The sequence below is a fragment of the Erinaceus europaeus genome, chromosome 15, assembly GCF_950295315.1.
Source record: "Erinaceus europaeus chromosome 15, mEriEur2.1, whole genome shotgun sequence".
NCBI lineage: Eukaryota > Metazoa > Chordata > Mammalia > Eulipotyphla > Erinaceidae > Erinaceus > Erinaceus europaeus.
The window spans coordinates 15887882-15909746 of record NC_080176.1 but is presented as its reverse complement, the minus strand read 5'-3'; the positions used below and the strand labels follow the sequence as shown (position 1 = coordinate 15909746).

General features: G+C 41.4%; 1 protein-coding gene across 4 annotated transcripts in view; it reads right to left on the bottom strand.

The window, feature by feature from the left end:
- Window positions 1–21865, bottom strand: part of PARN (poly(A)-specific ribonuclease) — a 183589-nt gene that overhangs the window by 127571 nt on the left and 34153 nt on the right. For all 4 annotated transcript variants that reach the window (XM_060172944.1, XM_016191044.2, XM_060172943.1 and 1 more), the window contains 4 exons: window positions 16068–16110; window positions 14815–14890; window positions 11194–11304; window positions 10836–10905 (listed from right to left, as the gene is read on the bottom strand). In XM_060172944.1, coding sequence (XP_060028927.1) covers window positions 10836–10905; window positions 11194–11304; window positions 14815–14890; window positions 16068–16110 — 300 coding nt within the window. The remainder of the gene's footprint in view (window positions 1–10835; window positions 10906–11193; window positions 11305–14814; window positions 14891–16067; window positions 16111–21865) is intronic.

Sequence of the window (21865 nt, the reverse complement as noted above, 5' to 3'; positions counted from 1 at the left end):
TGAAGATGCAGACCCTTTTTTTTTTTTTTTGCCTCCAGGGTTATTGCTGCCTGCACCACAAATCCACTGCTCCTGGAGGCATTTTTTTTTACTTATTTTTTTATTGTTGTAGTTATTATTGTTGATGTCATCATTGTTAGGACAGAGAGAAATGGAGAGAAGAGGGGAAGACAGAGAGGGAGGAGAGAAAGATAGACACCTGCAGACCTGCTTCACTGCCTATGAAGCGACTCCCCTGCAGGTGGGAGCTGGGGGCTCGAACCAGGATCCTTAGCCGGTCCTTGGACTTTGCGCCACGTGCACTTAACTCGCTGTGCTACCACCCGACCCCCAGATGCAGACTTTTGTGCTAATATTCCTACAATGAGCTAAATGGAGCTCTCAAGAAAAAAAAAAAATCCACATTCTAACACCTAGAGCCATTGGGTATCGCCCTATTTGGAAACAGGCCTTGCCAGAGGTAATTAATAATAGGCCAAGGTTTGTGAGATGAGGTCAGTATCTTAGACGAGTCTCAGTTAGTACATACAGTGCTAGTGCCACCACCAAGTGTTTTCATAAGAGACGACACACACAAAGAAGAGGCAGCAATGAGGCAGTGGAGGCAGACACTGGGGAGAGGTGTCTACAGCTAGGCAATACCAGTAGTCACCAGCTTCCCCACAGCCTCTGGAAGCACAGCCCTATTGACCATCTGATGTCAAGCTTCTAGCCTCTGCAACTGTGAAAGAATACATTCCCACTGTTTGAAGCCACCAAGCTTGAGTGATTTGTTTTATCTGCCACAGGAAGCTACTCTAATACCCTACTAGAAGGGAGGCAAGTTGTTTAAATATATACCCAGGAGTTGATTGATTTTTCTTTGCCCTCAACAAATCACTTGCTTATTATAATGATAAACAAGCTCCTAAGCCAGAGAAAATTGTACTTTACAGCAGCCCAAGCGAAAGTGAGGCTAGAAGAGTTTGGCACGTAAATAGCCCCTGCGGTGCCTGTGTGGCTAGTGCGCCAAGGGAGTGTTTATGGGGAGGGTGCCCTTCAAGTTTCTTTCAAAAGCAGCTTTTCATAAAGCCACAGAGAATGCTTACTTCAGAGGTATAAATTGGGTAAATTAGGGGCTAGGGTTAGATAGTTCAGTGGTAAAGGACACACTTTATCATGTGTGAAGCACTGGGATCAATACCCAGCACCACATGGGAGCACCATGGATGTCACTTGGAGAGCACCACAGATGGTATTAATAAATAAATAAATAAATAAATAAATATATATATATATATATATATATATATATATATACACATACATATATATATATTTTTTTTTTCAGAGCATGGGTCTCTAGCTCACATATATGATTTCATAACTCCTGGACTGACTTTTTCATTTTAGAGAGTAGACAGAAGGAAGGTAGGGGAGATAGCATAATGGTTATGCAAACCTACTCTCATGCCTGAGGCTCCCAGCCAGGTCCCAGGTTCAATTCCTCACACCAACATAAGCCAGAGCTAGCAGTGCTCTGGCAAAAAAAAAAAAAAAGAGAGAGAGAGAGAAGACATAAAGAGAGGGAAAGATACCATCACAACAGTGCTTCCTTCAGGGCCATATGGTGCTTGGATTCACATATGGTGCTTGGATTCAAACCTGGGCCATGTAAAATGGTAGGACACACACATCCTACCCAGTGAGTTATTTTTCTGACTCAGGATACAGCAATTTTAAATACGGGATTGGGGAGGCCACACAATAATATCATGCAGGTGAAAAGCCCTTTGTTCATTTCCTGGCACCATACTGAAAAGATAAAAAGAAATTAAATAGAACAATTACCAACCTGAAGCAAGTACTCCTTTTCCTAAAGAATTTACAGAGACAAACATTCTCTTTTTCTCTAAAAATGTAAAATGAAAATTGGACCAAAGTACAAGATCAGCAGTACCACACATATACCAGACCCTGAGTTCAATGCACAGCACCACATTAAAGATACATAGATAAAAAGAAACCAGAGGGAGCCAGGTGGTAGCACACTGGGTTAAGTGCACATAGTGCAAACTGCAAGGACAGGTGCAAGGATCCCAGTCCGAGACCCTAGCTCCCCACCTACAGGGGGGTCACTTCACAAGTGGTGAAACAGGTATGCAGATATCTATCTTTCTCTCCCAGTCTACTACTCATCTCTCAATTTCTTTCTGTCCTATCCAACAACAGCAGCAGCAGCAGCAATAGTAACAGCAACGATGGAAAAAAGATGGCCGCCAGGAGCAATGGATATGTAGTGCAGGCACTGAGCCGCAGCAAAAATCCTGGAAATCCAGCAAATAATATAAAAAATTAACCAGAATAAATGTTTAGGAACTATTTATGCTGTGAGCAGTGAGCTGTCTGTGCACATGCACACAGAATGTGGTGAAACTATATTCCTAAACTCTTACTGTCAACTAAAGTTAAAGGGGGTAAAAAGGGAAGAGATTAGGAGCAATTAAGACAAAATATGATTATAGGTACATGATTCTTTCGCTATCATTGTCTCTGTTTTCCTGTACATTCCTATAATAAAATGAAACAAAGCAGTAATATTTGAAAATAAAATATTTTAGAGAAAATTTGTCTAAACTCATTTAACTTTTACCTTACAAAAATCAGTGTACTGTGGTCCGGGAGGTGGCGCAGTGGATAAAGCATCGGACTCTCAAGCATGAGATCCTGAGTTCAATCCCCAGCAGCACATGTACCAGAGTGATGTCTGGTTCTTTCTCTCTCCTCCTATGTTTCTCATTAATAAATAAATAAAATCTTTAAAAAAAAAGTCATTGTACTGACAAATGTCCAGGGCTGTCAAACTAAGACTTTTTTTTGTTGACGGGGAGCAAAGGAAGAAAACTTTTCTTTCTTTCTTTCTTCCTTCCTTCCTCTCTTTCTTTCTTTTTGTGATGCCAGGGCCTCATATATGCATTATTTTACTGCTCCAGGACATTTTTCAGTCAGAGAGAAAGAGAGATTCTCCAACGGCACAAGTGTGTCATAGTATTTTTCTATGTAGTATGGGGACTTGTGCCTGGAACACACACACAGCAAAGCATGTGCCCTCCCTGGTGACGCAGAACCATTACTCCTGTACTCAAGCACCAGTAACATAAGATTAAAGGACAATTACAACTACAACCACGTTCTTGGGAAAGCCAACCAGTCAGGCAGGAAGGCTTCCACAATCAGTACTACTACACTGATTCCACCCTGCCTATCTCAAGCTTTTCCGGCATCACAAGGGGCTTCTGGTACGAGAACTGCCCAGCACAACTGCACTAAGAGTCTGCTTCTCTCTCCTGCTCACAAATGACAGCTACAGCAGCTGCAGGAGTGCTACCAACATACATGGCATGTATGATCTTCTACTTGTCCCGAGTCTGACCTCAGAGCAAGGCCTTTTCAATTAAGATACAAAGGCAATTATGAAGTCCTTTCATAATAAGACTCCTTCGTTGCAGTTCTATTTCAAAAAGTTTTTATTGGCATCATGAATTTCTGCCTCTTTCTTCCTGTCAACAGAGAGAGAGGATGCCCCCCAAGGTTACGCAGCTGAGAATACACAGTCCACTTTGTGTACTGGCCCCTAATGGCAGAAAGGAGACATTCACGTTATTTTCTTAGAGGTTCACTAAGGTGAAAGTTACAGTAACAGTTACACTCTGTGTTCCACACTATATGCCACACACTATGCTGTGGAAGCTACTACGTAAGTTCAGGGCAATCCAACAAGATGGCCTTTTTTTTTTTATTCCCTTTTGTTGCCCTTACTGTTTTATTGTTGTAGTTATTATTGTTGTCATTGTTGTTGGATAGGACAGAGAGAAATGGAGAGAGATGGGGGAAGACAGGGGAGAGAGAAAGATAGACCCGCTTGTGAAGCAACTCCCCTGCAAGTGGGGAGCCAGGGCTGGAACCAGGATCCTTAATGCCGGTCCTTGGGCTTTGCGCCACCTGCGCTTAGCCTGCTGTGCTACAGCCCGACTCCCCAAGATGGTCAATTTGATCTCCACCTCACAGGTGTAGAAACTCAGCACAGTCCAGGTGGGGTGGTGTTGTATGCTTTACATTGGGTAGTTCTCCCCCGCCAAGAGAATTGGATCAGTCCAGTTAGTTTCGCGGGCCCGCTTGGCCCCGCCCCTATGAACCCCGCCTGAGTTAGAGAGTTCCACAGTTGGAGAGTTGAAGAGCACCAGAGTTCGAGAGTTCGGGAGTTAGAGGGTTCCAGAGTTGCAGAGTAAGACAGAGTGCTTGCGCCGCCACAAAGAGACAGCAGAGTTCTGTTTGGTGATTAGTTTGGTTTAGTTTATGAATCGTTGTTCCTGAATAAAGAAATACAGCTTCCCTGCCCAGCCGTTGTCTCCGCGTCTCTGTTACCCGCCCAGCAAGAGCCTCCGAAATTTTAACAACAAAACCTGACCTGCGCATCTCTCAGATAAGTAAAGACAATTTGGCTACCTATGCACTATGGCCTTCTCTTCTGCTTGTAAAGAGATCTCCAAAGGCCTCTGCTCTTTCTTCACGAGACTGTTTTGCTGTTTCTGGAACATTTATCTCTTGACCACTCTGTGGTTTCCACTCGCTCGGGCGAACTCAGAACAGCCAGCAGGAATAGCCAGCGGGCGGGAGGCGAGGCGCGGAGCTGCTGTTTCCACCTGGTTAAACAGCCAGCCAGCCGGCTGCGCCCAGACAACCCCGCGCACCGCGCCCACAGCCCCGCAGCCCCGCAGCCCACAGGAGGCTGACGCCAGCACAGAGGAGCCCGATGCCAGCACGCAGGAGCCCGATGCCAACACGCTGGAGCCCGATGCCACCACGCAGGAGCCTGCTGCCAACACGCTGGAGCCTGATGCCAACACGCTGGAGCCCGATGCCACCACGCAGGAGCCCGATGCCAACACACAGGAGCCCGATGCCACCACGCAAGAGCCCAATGCCAGCACGCAGGCCAGCCCACAGGAGCCGGCTCTCCACCGCATGGAGCAGGGCACTGGACGTGTGATCCCTCCACGCTGCTCAGCCACTGCAAGCAGGGCAGCAGACATGGCAGGGCCATGGGGCAGGGCCGCGGCGGCCTATCATGGCCGCCACCCCTGGGCACCTCAGCCCACGCCTTTTACAATGCTGGCCTGCCTGCCCTCTTTCTATAAATTCTGGAACGATCCCGGACCTCCCAGACCCCCAGGCTCCCTGCCAAAACTGGGCACACGAGATCTCCAGCTGCCGGTCCGGTCTGAAGGCAGACAAGCTGGAGTACGCAGAGATTTGTGCAGAGATCGCAACCTGCAATTCCTAGAAGTGAAGCTGCCCGAAAAGCCACCTCCGGATGGTGAATCCCCCCCCCCCCACAACTAAGACAGTACAGATTTAAATTCGTGTTTAAAATGACATGTCTTCATAATAAAGGTTTCTCTCCTTGTGTATTAATGACCATGTTTATGTGTATGTTTAAAGTTTGGTAAACAATAACTTTAAGGTTAAAAAACAGTAACTTTAAGGCTAAATTCTTACTAGTCAAAGTTAAATGAAAAAGGTTTTCAACGTAATTCTCATAAAGATAAAATTAACTTACATTTAAAGTCTGAGGTAAAAATTAGTTAACAATCAATATATTTTAACTAAGTTGGTCTAAACAAAAGGTTAAATAGACTTGTTGATGTGTAAAACTCTCCATTACCTTCTCTATTAGAAATGGTAGATCGCACAATGGCTATGCTAATTATTCTCATGCCTGAGGTTTCCTTTCCTGACTCCATCTTGAATGGGTGTAACAAAAGGTTAAAAGACGTTGTTGCTATGTTACTTGCTTACATGTTTCTCCATGTTTGTGCCAGTTTCTTTTTAAAAATGCCTCTATGATATATGTTTCTGTTCACCCCACACCCTTGATACTGTAGTCATTTAGTTAAAAAGAAAAGGGAGAATTGTTGTATGCTTTACATTGGTTTGTTCTAGCCCTCCCCCGTCAAGAGAATTGGATCAGTCCAGTTAGTTTCGTGGGCTGCTTGGCCCCGCCCCTAGGAACCCCGACAGAGTTCGAGAGTTCCAGAGTTGGAGAGTTGCAGAGAGAGAGTGCTTGCGCCGCCACAAAGAGACAGCAGAGTTCTGTTTGGTGATTAGTTTGGTTTAGTTTATGAATCGTTGTTCCTGAATAAAGAAATACAGCTTCCCTGCCCAGCCGTTGTCTCCGCGCCTCTGTTACCCGCCCGTGAAGCCAGCCCGGCCAGCTGGAGCCTACGAATTTTAACAACAGGGTGGTGTGAACCAAGCTCTCCCACCTCAAGGCCTCTCTCTGCTGTTTGCCGTCTTGAAAGCTGACTTCAGCAGAGGTAGCTGTACTGCCACATATCTTAAGGTTTATACCCAGGGAAGCAAGCTCAACACAAGACAGCAATACAAAGAGAAAAGGAAAATGCTCAGGTTGCTTACAAAATATCAATAATTTTAATAAATCAACAATATCACTGGAGTAATGAGTTGCTCAAAATGAAACAGTTTATGAAAAGGACAAATTTATAAACAGAAAAGTAGATATGAGGTTATCAGGGGTTGAGTGTGGTCTTAGTAGAAGAAAATGTGCACTCTACCAGGTAAGCTATCTCTCAGTAAGTGAACTGTTGTTGTTCTGTTTGTTTGTTTTAGATAAACACAGAGAAGGCACAGAAGCAGAGAGAGAAAGAGAAAGAGACCACAGCATTGAAGATTCTTTCAGTGCACTGGGGACCAGGCTCTAATTTGGGTCACACATGTGACAAAGCAGCACACTAGCCAAGCTAAGCTATTTCATCAGCCCCTCAGTAGGTGAATTTCTATCTCAAAAAGGAACAGCTCCAGCAAATCCTTTACTTAATATTATTTCTTCATTCTATCCTCTCAGTAAAAAGCTACAACTGAGAATGATACATAGCACAAACATTGAAAAATAACCATGGCAAATAAAAAAATAAAAAAATAAAGCAGAAAGAGATACCACATGCAAACCTTCTCCCTAAGCACCATTTAGTTCCAAGTAGGTTTTCCCCCTCCCCAACCCCTTTTTCTGACCAAGACTCACAACTGAATACAAAGCCCTACTATAAGACAAAAGGTACAATTACATGGTGTCTTCTATGAAAACAACCCTCCACTGGAAGCACATCCTCAAAGTACAAATGTCCTCACAGCAGTGACAGCACAGGCAAGCTGAGGACTGTGATGTGCCAGGCACTGTGCATTTCGCCTTCATAATAACATTTCATCTTCACAACACCCCTAAAATGGACACCCAGGTCTTCCACATACACATGAGCCAAGCTAAGGCAGCACAAAAGGTAAGTAACTTGCTCAGGATTACACAGGTATTGGGCGGGGTGTGTGTGTGTGTGTGTGTGTGTGTGTGTGTGTGTGTGTGTGTTAGATAGCATAACAATTATGTAAAGATACTCTCATGCCTGAGGCTCCAAAGTCCCAGATTCAATCCCCTGCACTACCATAAACCAGAGCTGAGCAGTGCTCTGGTTAAAAAAGGAAGGAAGGAAGGAAGGAAGGAAGGAAGGAAGGAAGGAAGGAAGGGAAAGAGAGAGAGAGAGAGAGAGAGAGAGAGAGAGAAAGAAAGAAAGAAAGAAAAAGAAAGACTCTGAACTCCAGCTCCATCAGCACCCAGAGAAGGGGGGGGGGGGAGGAGAGGGACATATGGAGGTAGTAATGTTGTCATGAGTGGCTTGGAGGGGAAACTAAAGATTCAGGGCCCCGGTGGTGGGAATGGAGTGGATTTATACCCCTGTTAACATGTAATTTTGTAAATCAATATTAAATCACTAATAAAATTTTTAAAAGTAAGGTAGAAGAAAGGAAGAAAAAAAGAAAGGAAGGAAGGAAGAAAGAAAGGAAGAAAGAAAGAAAGAAAGAGAGAGAAGGAAAGAGAAAGAAAGAAGGAAAGGAAAAAAGAAAGAGGATTTTACACAGGTATCAAGGGGCTGGGATTCAAATCCAGGTACCTGATCCCCAGCAGCAACACTGTGCTACACTACAAGATATCCCAAAGCAAAGCAATTCTGCTGAAGAAATTTATCAGATGACTTTAAAATGTAAATGCAAACAGAAACATGGAGTGTTCTAACACTTGAGGCTGTGCCTTAGCAATAGTACAAACTGTCTAATTCTTGCTTATGCTTAGAAATTGGAAGTCCCATTAGGGACAGAGTGGGGGAAAATTACTTTAACAATTACAGCAATGGACCTAGTTAATACCTGGCCTGAAGAGTTTCTTAGTAAAGACAGTGTGCCTGCTTTGTCATGTGTACAGTCCAACAATAAAACAAGGGCAACAAAAAGGAAATAAATAAATATTTTAAAAAATTAATCTAGGGAGTTGGGCGGTAGCGCAGTGGGTTAAGCACACATGGCACGAAGTGCAAGGACATAAGGATCCTGGTTCGAACCCCGGCTCCCCACCTGCAGGAGAGTCGCTTCACAAGCAGTGAAGCAGGTCTGCAGGTGTTTTTCGCTCCCCCTGTCTTCCCCTCCTCCATTTCTCTCTGTCCTATCAAACAACAACAACATCAATAACAATAACTACAACAATAAAAACAACAAGGGCAACAAAAGGGAATAAATATTCTTTTAAAACTAATCTAAGAAACAGCCTTCAGGGGAGTCGGGCTGTAGCTCAGCGGGTTAAGTGCAGGTGGCACAAAGCACAAGGACTGGCATAAGGATCCCGGTTCAAGCCTTGCTCCCCACCTACAGGGGAGTCACTTCACAGGCGGTGAAGCAAGTCTGCAGGTGTCTATCTTTCTCTCCCCCTCTGTCTTCCCCTCCTCTCTCCATTTCTCTCTGTCCTATCCAACAACGACGACATCAATAACTACAACAATAAAACAACAAGGGCAACAAAAGGGAATAAATAAATAAATATAAAATTAAATTAAAAATTTTTTTAAAAAAAAGAAACAGCCTTCAAAGAATATACTAACACAAAAAGAGATGGAAAAGCAACAACTTTTCCCACTTTCTTTTATTTCTGTTTACAGATACATAAAGATATATAGAGACCTGAGTACTGCTCAACTCTGGCTTATAGTGATGCTGGGACCTCAAAGCCTCAGGCATGAAAGTCTTTTGCATAACCATTATGCTGTCTTCTCAACCCAATTTTCCCACTTTGTAAATAGGTCAACAACTAATGACCAAGCTATTTATATTAATACTTGACCAAGCTATTCCAATAATGAATAAAATATTCTCATCTTACAGGTGGAAAAAAGCACAGCAAAAAATCAAATTCAACAAAAATTTTCACAGTAGTATCAGAGGAGAAACCCTGAATCCTCAACTATTTTTGGTATTTATGTTTCAGAGAGGAAAAAAAGAAATCTAAATGGACTCATGTCCCAATTTAAAATGAAGCTTTGTATTTACTTAGCAATTTTTCTTTTGGGCCACCAGGGGATTTGCTGAGACTTCACACCTACATAGTTCCACCACTCCTAGTGGTACTCTTTCTTTTCTTAGAGGATCAGAAACAGGAGAATAAGAGCAAAGGACAGACACCACGGCACTGTTCGCTGCTTATGAAGCTTTCTCTTTGCATAGTGCTCCCATGTGGTGGCTAGGGGCTTGAACCCAGGTCTCATACAAGACAAAGTATTCACTGTAGTCTGCGAGCCACTTCCTGGCCCCCTAATTCCCATCTCATTTGAATAATAGTCAAGCACAGTATTAGCAACAACAAATTGAACCAAGTATCTGTCTTGGCCAACTTTCTCCTTCAAGCTAATTTAATAATATTCTTCATGTTATAAATAAAGTAAAAGAAAATAATAATAATTTTGTTCTTCATGTTGGTCACACAGATCATGAATAGACTTGATACAGCCTTTATTTAGTCAGGTTTGTATCCATCACCTGATTTTATGAAGAATTAATTTTAGTGAAGAAGCAAGATGATTGCTTTAAATATTTAACCCATTGTATTACCCGCCTACCTCCCAAGCTTTCCTATTCTTTATCCCACTGCAGTCTCTTATTTAGCTATCTGCTGCAAATAATCAAATTGAAAAGAATTGTCTGCATTCTGTGGATTAGTATGGCTACCTTGTTTTTGGCACAAATGTTGTGGAATCTGAACAGGATCCCTCTCTCAATTTCTCTCTGTTCTATCCAACAACGACGATCTCAATAACAACAACAATAATAATAACTACAACAATAAAAAAAACAAGGACAACTAAAGGGAAAATAAATAAAAATTTTTTTAAAGATTTGCTACTTTCAGCAATATTTTATTTTCTGTTTTCTTTTTTAAAATATTTATTTTCCCTTTTGTTGCCCTTGTTGTTTTATTGTTGTAGTTATTATTGTTGTTATTGATGCCATTGTTGTTGGATAGGACAGAGAGAAATGGAGAGAGGAGGACAGACAGAGAGGGGGAGAGAAAGACAGATTCTTGCAGACCTGCTTCACTATCTGTGAAGCGACTCCCCTGCAGGTGGGGAGCCGGGGGCTCGAATCGGGATCCTCATGCTGGTCCTTGTGCTTTGCGCCACGTGCGCTTAACCCGCTGCGCTACTGCCCGACTCCCACTTGTTTTCTTTTTTAAAACCAATTTATTTAATATATTATCCAAAAAAAAAGTTATTTTCTACTTTCAAAAACATGTGAGTCACTAGAAATGAGAAATACTTTGTTTCAGGTGATTTAAAAACATAAAAAAGAAATATTTTCTCTTGAAATGTACTACACCTTCCCAGCATCCATAATTGACAACACTGGTACTGAGTCCTTCCACTGAAAGACAACTTTGTGTCTAGAACCCTCTGATTACTTACTTGTTAAAAAAAGGTTCAATGAGTTTTGATCTGGCAGACACATGATTTTGGGGAGGGCTAAGAAAAGAACCTAGTGAAGAAAAGATGTAGAGTGTTATACACAGCCAAGAAGACCAACCCTGAAAGTTCAGACAGAAACACACCTAAGTCACCCACATAAGGATACTTCAGCAAGGATAAGGGGCACTCATGGGGCAAAGTACACACCCCACGTATCAATGGTTCCTCCTGTGTATTCTGTCCTTCATGTCCCAATTTCCTCCAACTCTGACCTCCAAACACACCCACTTCTAACTGAATGAGTACATCCCAGGGAAATGGTGGCAGGTAAAAATCTGAGAACATGTAGTGAGAGTACCCAAGAAGTTTGCCATGGAGATGAAACACAATCCTGTGATATAAGCATCATAGCCGGCTTCGTGGAGCTGTTCAGAAGCTGTGTCATAACTTGGAAAACCTTCTGCACTTTCTGAAAAGAAAAGAAAAAGAAAGAGTAGCAAACACATTGCTGTACTAAATGCAGAGTACATTAACATGTGCTACAGAAATATCCTAAATTACCAGGAGAAGAAAGCTAGCTATCTCTTAGTAAGCTAAATACTGTTACCACAGAGATACAATGGAACTCTCAGGATAATGAATACTATCAAAATCTGAATTGTTGCTCCATTACTTTTTTTGGGAAAACAAAAAGATTTATTTATTAATGAGAAAGATAGGAGGAGAGAAAGAACCAGACATCACTCTGGTACATGTGCTGCCAGCGACTGAACTCGGGACCTCATGCTTGAGAGTCCAATGCTTTATCTACTGTGCCACCTCCCAGGCCATGCTCCATTACTTTTTTTGTTATGTGATCTCTGGCAAGTCTCTTCACCTCTAGTGGGCCTCCATTTTTGTAAAATAGAATTGAAACAAAATTTCCCTCCTTAGATTTTGTGAGAATCAAGTTAGCCAATATAAGTGAAATTCTCACAAAGTCTATAGTGCATAGTAAAAGTAATTGTAATCAGGAGCCTGATAGTGGTGCACCTAGTAAAGTGCACACATTACAGTGTGCTAGGGCTGGAGTTCCAGCCCCTGGGCCTCAACTGCATGAAGATAGCTTCACAAGTGGTGAAGAAGGGCTGCAGATGTATCTCTATCTCTTTCCCTTTCTATCTCCCACACCCTTCTCAATTTGTCTCTATCCAATAGCAAATAAATAAAATATTTTTTAAAAAAGTAATTGTTATCTATCAACACTTCAGGTAACCTTCTCAAAAGCCGGACTCCAATCAATATTGGCGGTTAAATTCACTATTATCCTCTAATATGCTTCCAAGCTCCAAAAATAGATCAGAACTTGTTGTAATGCTGCCCTTGAAACATGGGGTTACTTCCTAAGAAAGATCATTTTACAAACACCAATTTATACAGATGCTAAGAAGTAACAGCTAAGTAAAATGACCTGCTTTCAACCAAATTCTCTATCAGATACCAGAGTATTATATGGAAATGATAGAAAAAAGAAACTGCAATTCATAAATAATAATCATTTCCTAGAATCATTCTGGAATGCAATTCTTCTTCTTCTAGCGTTTGCCCTTCTTCCGTAGCCAGTCAACAGCATCAGGTTGAGCCTGATGTCAAGTTTCGAGACCTCCTTTGAATCTGGAGAGGTGGCAGTCGTTGACTATGTGGGTCATAGTCTGTCTGTAGCCGCAGGGGCAGTTCGGGTCGTCTCTGGCTCCCCAGCGATGAAAATGATTATCAGGAAGGTTATTTCAGAATCAAAATCATAAATAAAAAGGCCGTGATGGGGGAGTCGGATAAAAAGGCCGTGATGGGGGAGTCGGGCTGTAGCGCAGCGGGTTAAGCGCAGGTGGCGCAAAGCACAAGGACCGGCATAAGGATCCCGGTTCGAACCCCGGCTCCCCACCTGCAGGGGAGTCGCTTCACAGGCGGTGAGGCAGGTCTGCAGGTATCTATCTTTCTCTCCCTGTCTCTGTCTTCCCCTCCTCTCTCCGTTTCTCTCTGTCCTATCCAACAGCAACGACAATAATAACTACAACAATAAAAAAAAAAAAAAAAGGCCATGATGGGGTCCGGGTGGTGGCACACCTGGTTGAGTGCACATTACAAAACACAAGGACCCAGGTTTGAGCCACCTTCCCCACCTGAAGGAGGCAAAATTTCATGATTAGTGAAACAGTGCTGTAAGTGTCTCTCTGTCTCTCTCCCTCTCTATTACCCTTTCCCTCTCGAGTTCTGGCTGTCCTATCCAATTAATAAAGATAATACCAAAAAAATTATAATTATAATAAAAAAAATTTTAAAGGCCATGATTGGGGTCAGGTGGTGGCACAACAGGTTGAGTGCACATTACAATGTGCAAGGACCCAAGTTCAAGCCCCTGATCTCTACCTGCAGGGGGGAAAGCTTTGCAAGTGGTGAAGCAGGTCTGCTGTTATCTCTCTTCCTATCTCCCCCTACCCTTTCAATTTCTGACTGTATCTATCCAATAAGTAAAGATAATTTAAAAAAAATTTTTTTAAGGCCATGATTGCTTTTACTTCATTATACTCCTCTTTAAGTAAACTTTTTTTAAAAAAAAAAATCATCTTCAGGGCTTCATCATTCCAAGATGACATTTTCACTTAGAAATAGAGGGAAAGAAAAAAGAATGAAAAAGACCACAGCACTGAAGCTACCTCAATACAATGGGAGCCAGACTCAAACCTGGGCCTTGCACATGGCAAAGCAGCATAACTCCAAAGTGAGCTATTTCCCAGCCCTAAGCAAGAATTGTTTAGCCTATCAAATATTAGACATAAAGCTTTAAAAAAAAATGTCTTTTAACTGAGAACTTAGTGGTCAACTAAGTAATATCTTCTACTCTGCCACCAGCTAAAATATCAATTTCCAAAATCAATCTTCTCATTATATCATTATAAAAAAACTACACACACACACACACACACAAAAAAAAGTTTTCTTCTCCCCCCTTCATAATTCCTTTTTTTTTTTAACATCCAGAAAGGGAAGCAACTAACTGTAATCTTGGCTGTTTTAGTGCCTTCCACTATCAATTTCTCAGCCATTGGTACTATTATCTACGTCATCAGAAGTTTGCTAACAACAGCTAATGGAATGCCAACTACAGCCTCAGCAACACAATCAAGCTAACAGGGACTGAGGAAGTAGCACCTAGGAGATTCACCTAATATCTGGGTATGGGCCATTAAGGCGGTAAAACATCTCCACCCCCAAAATAAATCCTTCCCTACTTCTAGTTCTCTCACTGGTGCATTTCTTCTTCTACACCACCTCATGAAGCAGAAGAGTCCTCATCTGCAAACCCAGTTATTAGGCTTTTCTGAGAAAGCATATTTTCATTCTACCCCAGGCAATTAATGACATCATTTCTTTTTCTCTGCTTAAATAATGAACCATAGTAAAGAGGACACAGGCTTAAGGATTATTCCAAGTGTTAGCAACTAAAATCCCTTAATTGCTAAACTTATCAATGAATCAACTTTATTAACATAAAATAAATAAATAAATAACATAAAATAGTTGTAGGGCTAGGAGCTGGGAGATTGCTTATGTAGTTGCATATATATTTTATCATGCACTGTTCAAGCCCTGGAACCTAATGGGAGCATCATGCATGACAGGTGCTGTGGTATTTCTCCTTGTCTTTCTATATCTTAAATGTAAAAAGATAAATAAAGAGTTCATTATGAGCAGTGGAATTAAGAGGGGACAAAGCCCAGGCACACAAAAAGGAAAGGCAAGAGGGAACAGAAAGACAGATGTAGGATTAGAAGAGCATGTCTATTCAAAAAACAGTAATTCAACACAGGGACTGTGTACGTTAACAATGATCTATAAAAGTGAAGTGTCAGTTCTAGGGCAATGTTGCCTTTCTTCTACAATACACATCAATAATCATCACTAACAGTTTATTGATTTGCAGATCATGTAATATGCTTACCAACTTTAGGAGGACTGAAAGGCATCTCTTTCAACCGCTTTTCTAATTCTGCAAGGGATGTATTGTTAATGAGATCCTGCAAGCCAATAAGTAGAGAATTAGAAGCCTTCATCTCCTAACTAAAATAAGATTTCTTTGACTATCAGGACAAACAAAAATCTCATACTGCCCCTTGCATTTTTTTTTTGTTATTTATTTATTACCTTTTGTTGCCCTTGTTTTATTATTGTTGTTGTTATTGATGTCGTCATTATTGAATAGGACAGAGAGAAATGGAGAGAGGAGGGGAAGACAGAGGGGGGAGAGAAAGATAGACACCTGCAGACCTGCTTCACTGCCTGTGAAGCAACTCCCCTGTAGGTGGGGAGCCAGGGGGTCGAATCAGGATCCTTACTCCGGTCCTTGTACTTAGTGCCAAATGCGCTTAACCTGCTGCACAACTGCCTGATTCCCCCCACCCCCTTGCGTTTTTTTAAAGGAACACAAGTATCACATTTTGGCTAGGGTGAAAAGTAGGAAAGGATGAGTTTCATCACAGAAAGCACATGTATAGAAAAGATTTTTACATCTCTGTAAAAACCAACATCTGACCCTTGGTCAGAAAGGTCTACTGTTCTAGCAATCATCTCACTCAGGTATATAAGGTCACTTCACTTCACAAACAGTAAGTGGCTATACCTTTACCTAACTTCCTTGATTAGAAAGTATGCCCAAGGGGCCAGGCAGGGGCGCACTTGGTTAAGCACTTACATTACAGTGCACAAGGACCAGGATTCAAACTTGTGGGGAGAAACTTCATGAGTGGTGAAGCAGGGCTGCAGGTGTCTCTCTGTCTCTCTCCCTCTCTGTCACCCCCTTCGCTCTCAATTTCTGGCTGTCTCTAGTCAATAAATAAATGTTTTTTTTAATATTTTATTATCTATATTTTTAAAAAACAGTATGCCCAAAATATGTAAGGGTGTCTGCATGTGATCTATTTAAAATCTGCATGTGATCTATTTAAAAACATGTTTAAATTTATATACTTAATATTAAAAACTTACATTCAAAAAGAAGAAAAAATTCACCTGCTAAACATCTGCTATTCATATTTTAATTTATTTCTATTTCTTTGTCCTCTTTCTTTCATTCTTTTTTTGGATGTAATTGAAAATGCCATTTAAGATATCCCAATTACCAAATTCTTAGTAGTATATCAGGAAACTTTAAAAAGATAACTAACTTATCAGTAACAGGTCAAAATTTTAAAATACCTTAAAAGGTTGTGTGCTGGCCATCAATTTAGTATCCAAGAGTCTAAAAACAAAAGAATTTTTCACAAGGTAAATGAAATGTAGATCAATATTCAAAATGTATTAATTCAAATGAGTTGTCTTAAAAATTGACAAATGAACTGTCTTACAAATGAACAGGAAAATTAAATATATGAGTCACTTTGAACCTAGCTCAGGCAACCCTGCTGAGTTAGACTGGGGACCCGGTTCCATCTACAAAGGAAGTCACTGGGTAGCTGTGAGGGAGCCCACACTCAACAAAACTCATAGCATCAGTTATACTTTTTTTTCTTCTTGCCTCCAGGATTATCACTATCGCTCAGTGCCTGCACTACAAATCCACTGCTCCTGGTGGCCATCTTTCTTCCATTGTTGTTATTGTGCTGTTGCTGCTGCTGTTGAGTATGACAGAGAGAAATTGAAGGGAGGAGAAGACAGAGAGGGAAAGAGAAAGATAGACACCTGCAGACTTGCTTCACTACTTACAATGCAACTCCCCTGCAGATGGGGAGTTGGGGGCTTGAACTGGTCCTTGCACTTCACACTATGTGCACTTAACCTGGTGCATTACAGCCCAGCCCAGCCCAGTTATACTTCTGTTTGTACACTGAGAAGGTATGGCTTCTGTTCATCTCATGGGTGAGACCAATATCCTCATGTTTTCACATGGCTCAGATATTACAAATCTAACATTCCCCAAGCTAGTAACAGTCTCTACCATAAACCAAACCTGCTTGATATAACCTTGTAAAGAACCAAAGTTTAGGGAGCCAGGTAGTATTACACGTGGTTAAGGGTTCACATTACAGTGCACAAGGACCCTAGTCCCCACCTGCAGGAGGTGGTGAAGCAGGGCTGCAGATGTATATCTGTCTCTCTCCTTCTCTACTTCCCCTGTCCCTCTCAATTTCTGTCTCTATCAAAGTTATACTGTATATAATTGGCAAAGAGATAGACTGACAAAATATACATATATATCAACTAAAGGAGAATTATTATCCTAATGACAATCATTTTTTTTTTTAATTTCTTCATTGCGGAATTAATGGTTTACAGTCAACAGGACCAAAGTCTTTTACTTTGGTGCAACACACCAATATGACAATCTTTATTATAATCATCAAATAAGTGAATGCAGTAGGGGCCAGGCAGTGAGTGTGCAAGGACCCAGGCTCAAGCCCTGGTTCCCACCTGCAGGGGGAAAGCTTCATGAGTGGTGAAGCAGGGCTGCCAAGTATCTCTGTCTCTTTATCTCCCCCTCCCTTCTGTTTCTGTCTCTATCTAATATATATATATATATAATTTTAAAAAGTAAATGAACTAAAACTTAAGGTTAACTTACAGCCCACTAAAATCCTAGGCATATTTCCTCCCCAGCTTGAGGCCAGACCCCATAAACCTAATACCAGTTTGGATACAACAAATGACACTTAACACTAACAGCTGGAAGAAAGTCTAAGCTCATCAGATAAAGAAAGGACTACAAAAGGTGGAAAAAGGCAAGAGACTAGCTCACTTAACGACATTTTTGGTCACTACCGGGTCACCCCATCACCTGGAACCCTACTCCGGATCTGGAGTCCTACTCTTAGATTCCCACAGATACATAGATCTCTTACAGATAGATCCCTCTCTCTACCATCACTGGTCACTTCCATCAAGAATGTCATCATGGGCCCTTTTGTGACCCTCTCCAGGATCTTGCCCTCACTGTGGACTAGCAATGTTAAGGACTGCCCCACTCCTTGAAGGTAAGATGAGTCAGCCTACTCTGCCACTTGAAAAAGACTTGAACTGAGATGAGTGCAGCCTAGAATATTCCCAGCTGTGAGGAGAGACTGGAAGCTCAGACTTACTGGGATTCGGAGGTTATATAGGCTCCTGTGCTAGATGTGAATGGATGTGGGCACTGGGTCAGATCGATGTGGTAAACAGCTAATTGTATTTATATATAGTTTCTTCTTCAAGTTTGAGCGCTACTCTCTGCCCTAATCCAGCTTTCAAATTCTATTCTCCACTCTGACACCATTTTCCCAGACAATATTTTTTAAGTCCACCTGCATGTTAGCTATCAAGTTCAAACAAAAATTACTAAAGTCATGGGCCTCTAGGAACTACCTAAAATAGACTTCTTAACTTGTTCCCACCCAAAATCCCTATTCTCATTTGCTCTATTCATACTTTTTGGTTCCTGTTTATTAAACATTTTGTCCTGCTTTTTATCTTACTGCCTTTTAGCCAGCAAGTTGCAGATGCTACTATGATTCCATCCTGAACTCCATGCACAGACAATATCACCAATGTGTCCCAGAACTTTACCTCCAAAAGCCTCCAGAGCCCTCCACACCACTAGAGAAAGATACAAACAGGCTGGGGGTATGAATCAACATGCCAACATTCATGTCTAGCAGAGAAGCAATTACAGAAGCCAGAACTCCCACCTTCTGCACCCCAAAAAGAATTTTAGTCTATACTTTCAGAGGGAGATAAATGTTAGGGGGAGGTGACAAGAAGGGTCTGAACCCCAATTTCATAAGGACCCTGAAAGAGAAAAGGAAAAAATGGACATTCAGAAGTAGTAATAGACATGATTTAGAAAAAAAAGAAGGCAGGACTATAGAAAAAAAATGGCCTATATATATATATATATATATACACACACACATATATATATAGAGAGAGGGGGGGGAGGCAGAGATAGATATAGATATATAGTTATAGAAATAATAGTCAACACATATCTGTAATCTTGGGAGAAGTACTGCAGTCTCCAATGGAGAGAATAGAGTCTGGTGGTAGAAAAGGTGTGGAATAATACCCATTGTCTTACAATTTTTTAATGAATTTTTCCTTTATTTTTTAATTATTTCTATTTATTTATTGGATAGAGACAACCATAAATTTAGAAGGGAGGGGAAAAAAGAGAGGGAGAGAGTCAGAGAGACACCTCTGAGCAGTGTTTCACCATTCAGAAGCTTTCCCACTGCAAGTGGGAACAAGGGGCTTGAATCTAGATCCTTGTGCATTTTTTTTCCTTGTGCATTTTAATGTGTATGCTTAACCAGGTGAGCCACTGTCTGGCGCCAAAAATTTTACACATGTACCAATATCTGTATTTACTGTAAACCCTAAACTATTAATCCCCCAATAAAAAATTAAAAAATAAAGTTTGCACTAGATAGTTTTATGTTACTATCATTTCTTACTATTCCAGTTCAGAGGTCAGAAATGCTTAAAAGAGAGTGAAACTAATATGAAATTGCCATTCATTTTCATATAAGTGTGAACACTGTATGTAAGCAGGACAGCAATAGCCTGGCTGAAAGTGCAGCTGCCCTGCTAGCAGGTGTGAGCCTCTCCAGACAGATCCTCTAGCACAAATCCTTGCTGTGGAGGCTCCATGAGACCCATCAGACATATGACACAAAGAAATAACTTGTGATATTTACTGTGGAGCACACTAAGATATTAGAACACTAACTTAACAGTTGAGAGAGGAGGGCCAGGCAGTGGTGCACCCAATTAAGCAAACATGTTACCATGCGCAAGGACTGTCCCCTACCTTCAGTGGAAGACACTTCACAAGCAATGAAACTAGCCTCCAGATGTCTCGCTCTTACCCTACCTATACCTCCCCTCTCAATTTCTCTCAGTCCTGGCCACCAGGACTGATGAATTTGTAGTGCAGGCACTGAGCCCTAGCAATAACCCTGGAGAGACACACAAAAAAAAGAATTGAGAGAGAAAAATCTCTGACTAGATAGATAGTTCTTGACTGACTACAGAATAGTTTCCAACCAGAAAAGACCTAGAATTGCCAAAACAATCTTGAGAAAAAAGAACAGAACCGGAGGCATCTCACTCCCAGATTTCAAACTGTATTGTAGGGCCACTGTCATCAAAACTGCTTGGTACAGGAACATGAACAGACACACTGACCAGTGGAATAGAATTGAGAGCCCAGAAATGAGGCCCCACACTTACGGACATCTAATCTTTGACAAAGGGGCCCAGACGATTACATGGGGAAAGCAGAGTCTCTTCAACAAATGGTGTTGGAAACAATGGGTTGAAACATGCAGAAAAAATGAAACTGAATCACTGTATTTCACCAAATACAAAAGTAAATTCCAAGTGGATCAAGGACTTGGATGTTAGACCACAAACTATCAAATACTTAGAGGAAAATATTGGCAGAACTCTTTTCTGCATAAATTTTAAAGACATTTTCAATGAAACGAATCCAATTACAAGGAAAACTAAGGCAAGTATAAACCTATGAGACTACATCAAATTAAAAAGCTCCTTCACAGCACAAGAAACCACTAGCCAAACCAAGAGACCCCTCAAAGAATGGGAGAAGATTTTTACATGCCATACATCAGACAAGAGTTTAATAGCCAACATATATAAAGAGCTTGCCAAACTCAACAACAAGACAACAAATAACCCCATCCAAAAATGGGGGGAGGACTTGGACAGAATATTCACCACAGAAGAGATCCAAAAGGCCGAGAAACACATGAAAAAATGCTCCAAGTCTCTGATTGTCAGAGAAATGCAAATCAAGACAACAATGAGATATCACTTCACTCCTGTGAGAATGTCATACATCAGAAAAGGTAACAGCAGCAAATGCTGGAGAGGGTGTGGGGTCAAAGGAACCCTCCTACACTGCTGGTGGGAATGTCAATTGATCCAACCTCTGTGGAGAACAGTCTGGAGAACTCTCAGAAGGCTAGAAATGGACCTACCCTGTGACCCTACAATTCCTCTCCTGGGGATATATCCTCAGGAACCCAACACATCGATCCAAAAAGATCTGTGTACACATATGTTCTTGGCAGCACAATTTGTAATAGCCAAAACCTGGAAGCAACCCAGGTGTCCAACAACAGATGAGTGGCTGAGCAAGTTGTGGTATATATACACAATGGAATACTACTCAGCTGTAAAAAATGGTGACTTCACCGTTTTCAGCTGATCTTGGCTGGACCTTGAAAACATCATGTTGAGTGAAATAAGTCAGAACAGAAGGATGAATATGGGATGATCTCACTCTCAGGCAGAAGTTGAAAAACAAGATCAGAAAAGAAAACACAAGTAGAACCTGAAATGGAATTGGCATATTGCACCAAAGTAAAAGACTCTGGGGTGGGTGGGTGGGGAGAATACAGGTCCATGAAGGATGACAAATGACATAGTGGGGGTTGTATTGTTAAATGGGAAACTGGGGAATGTTATGCATGTACAAACTACTGTATTTACTGTTGAATGTAAAACATTAATTCCCCAATAAAGAAATAAATTTAAAAAATATATATATATATATTGAAAAAAAAAAAAAGAATAGTTTCAACAGGACACTTGAATAGTGACAAGGTATAGTCAATGTAAGACAGGAGCCACTTCAAGAAAATGCTGCCACAGCTGAAAAGAAAGATTATCCAGTTGGGGCAACAGGCCTTGTCTTGTGTGTGGTTCACGTATAAGCCTTAGGACCACGTGGGGCTACCACAGCACCAGGAAAAATTCTTTTTTTTTAATTTTATTTATTTATTTATTTTTATTTTATTTATTTATTCCCTTTTGTTGCCCTTGTTGTTTTATTGTTGTAGTTATTATTGTTGTTGCCGTTGTTGGATAGGACAGAGAGAAATGGAGAGAGGAGGGGAAGACAGAGAGGAGGAGAGAAAGACACCTGCAGACCTGCTTCACCACCTGTGAAGCGACTCCCCTGCAGGTGGGGAGCCGGGGTTCGAACCAGGATCCTTATG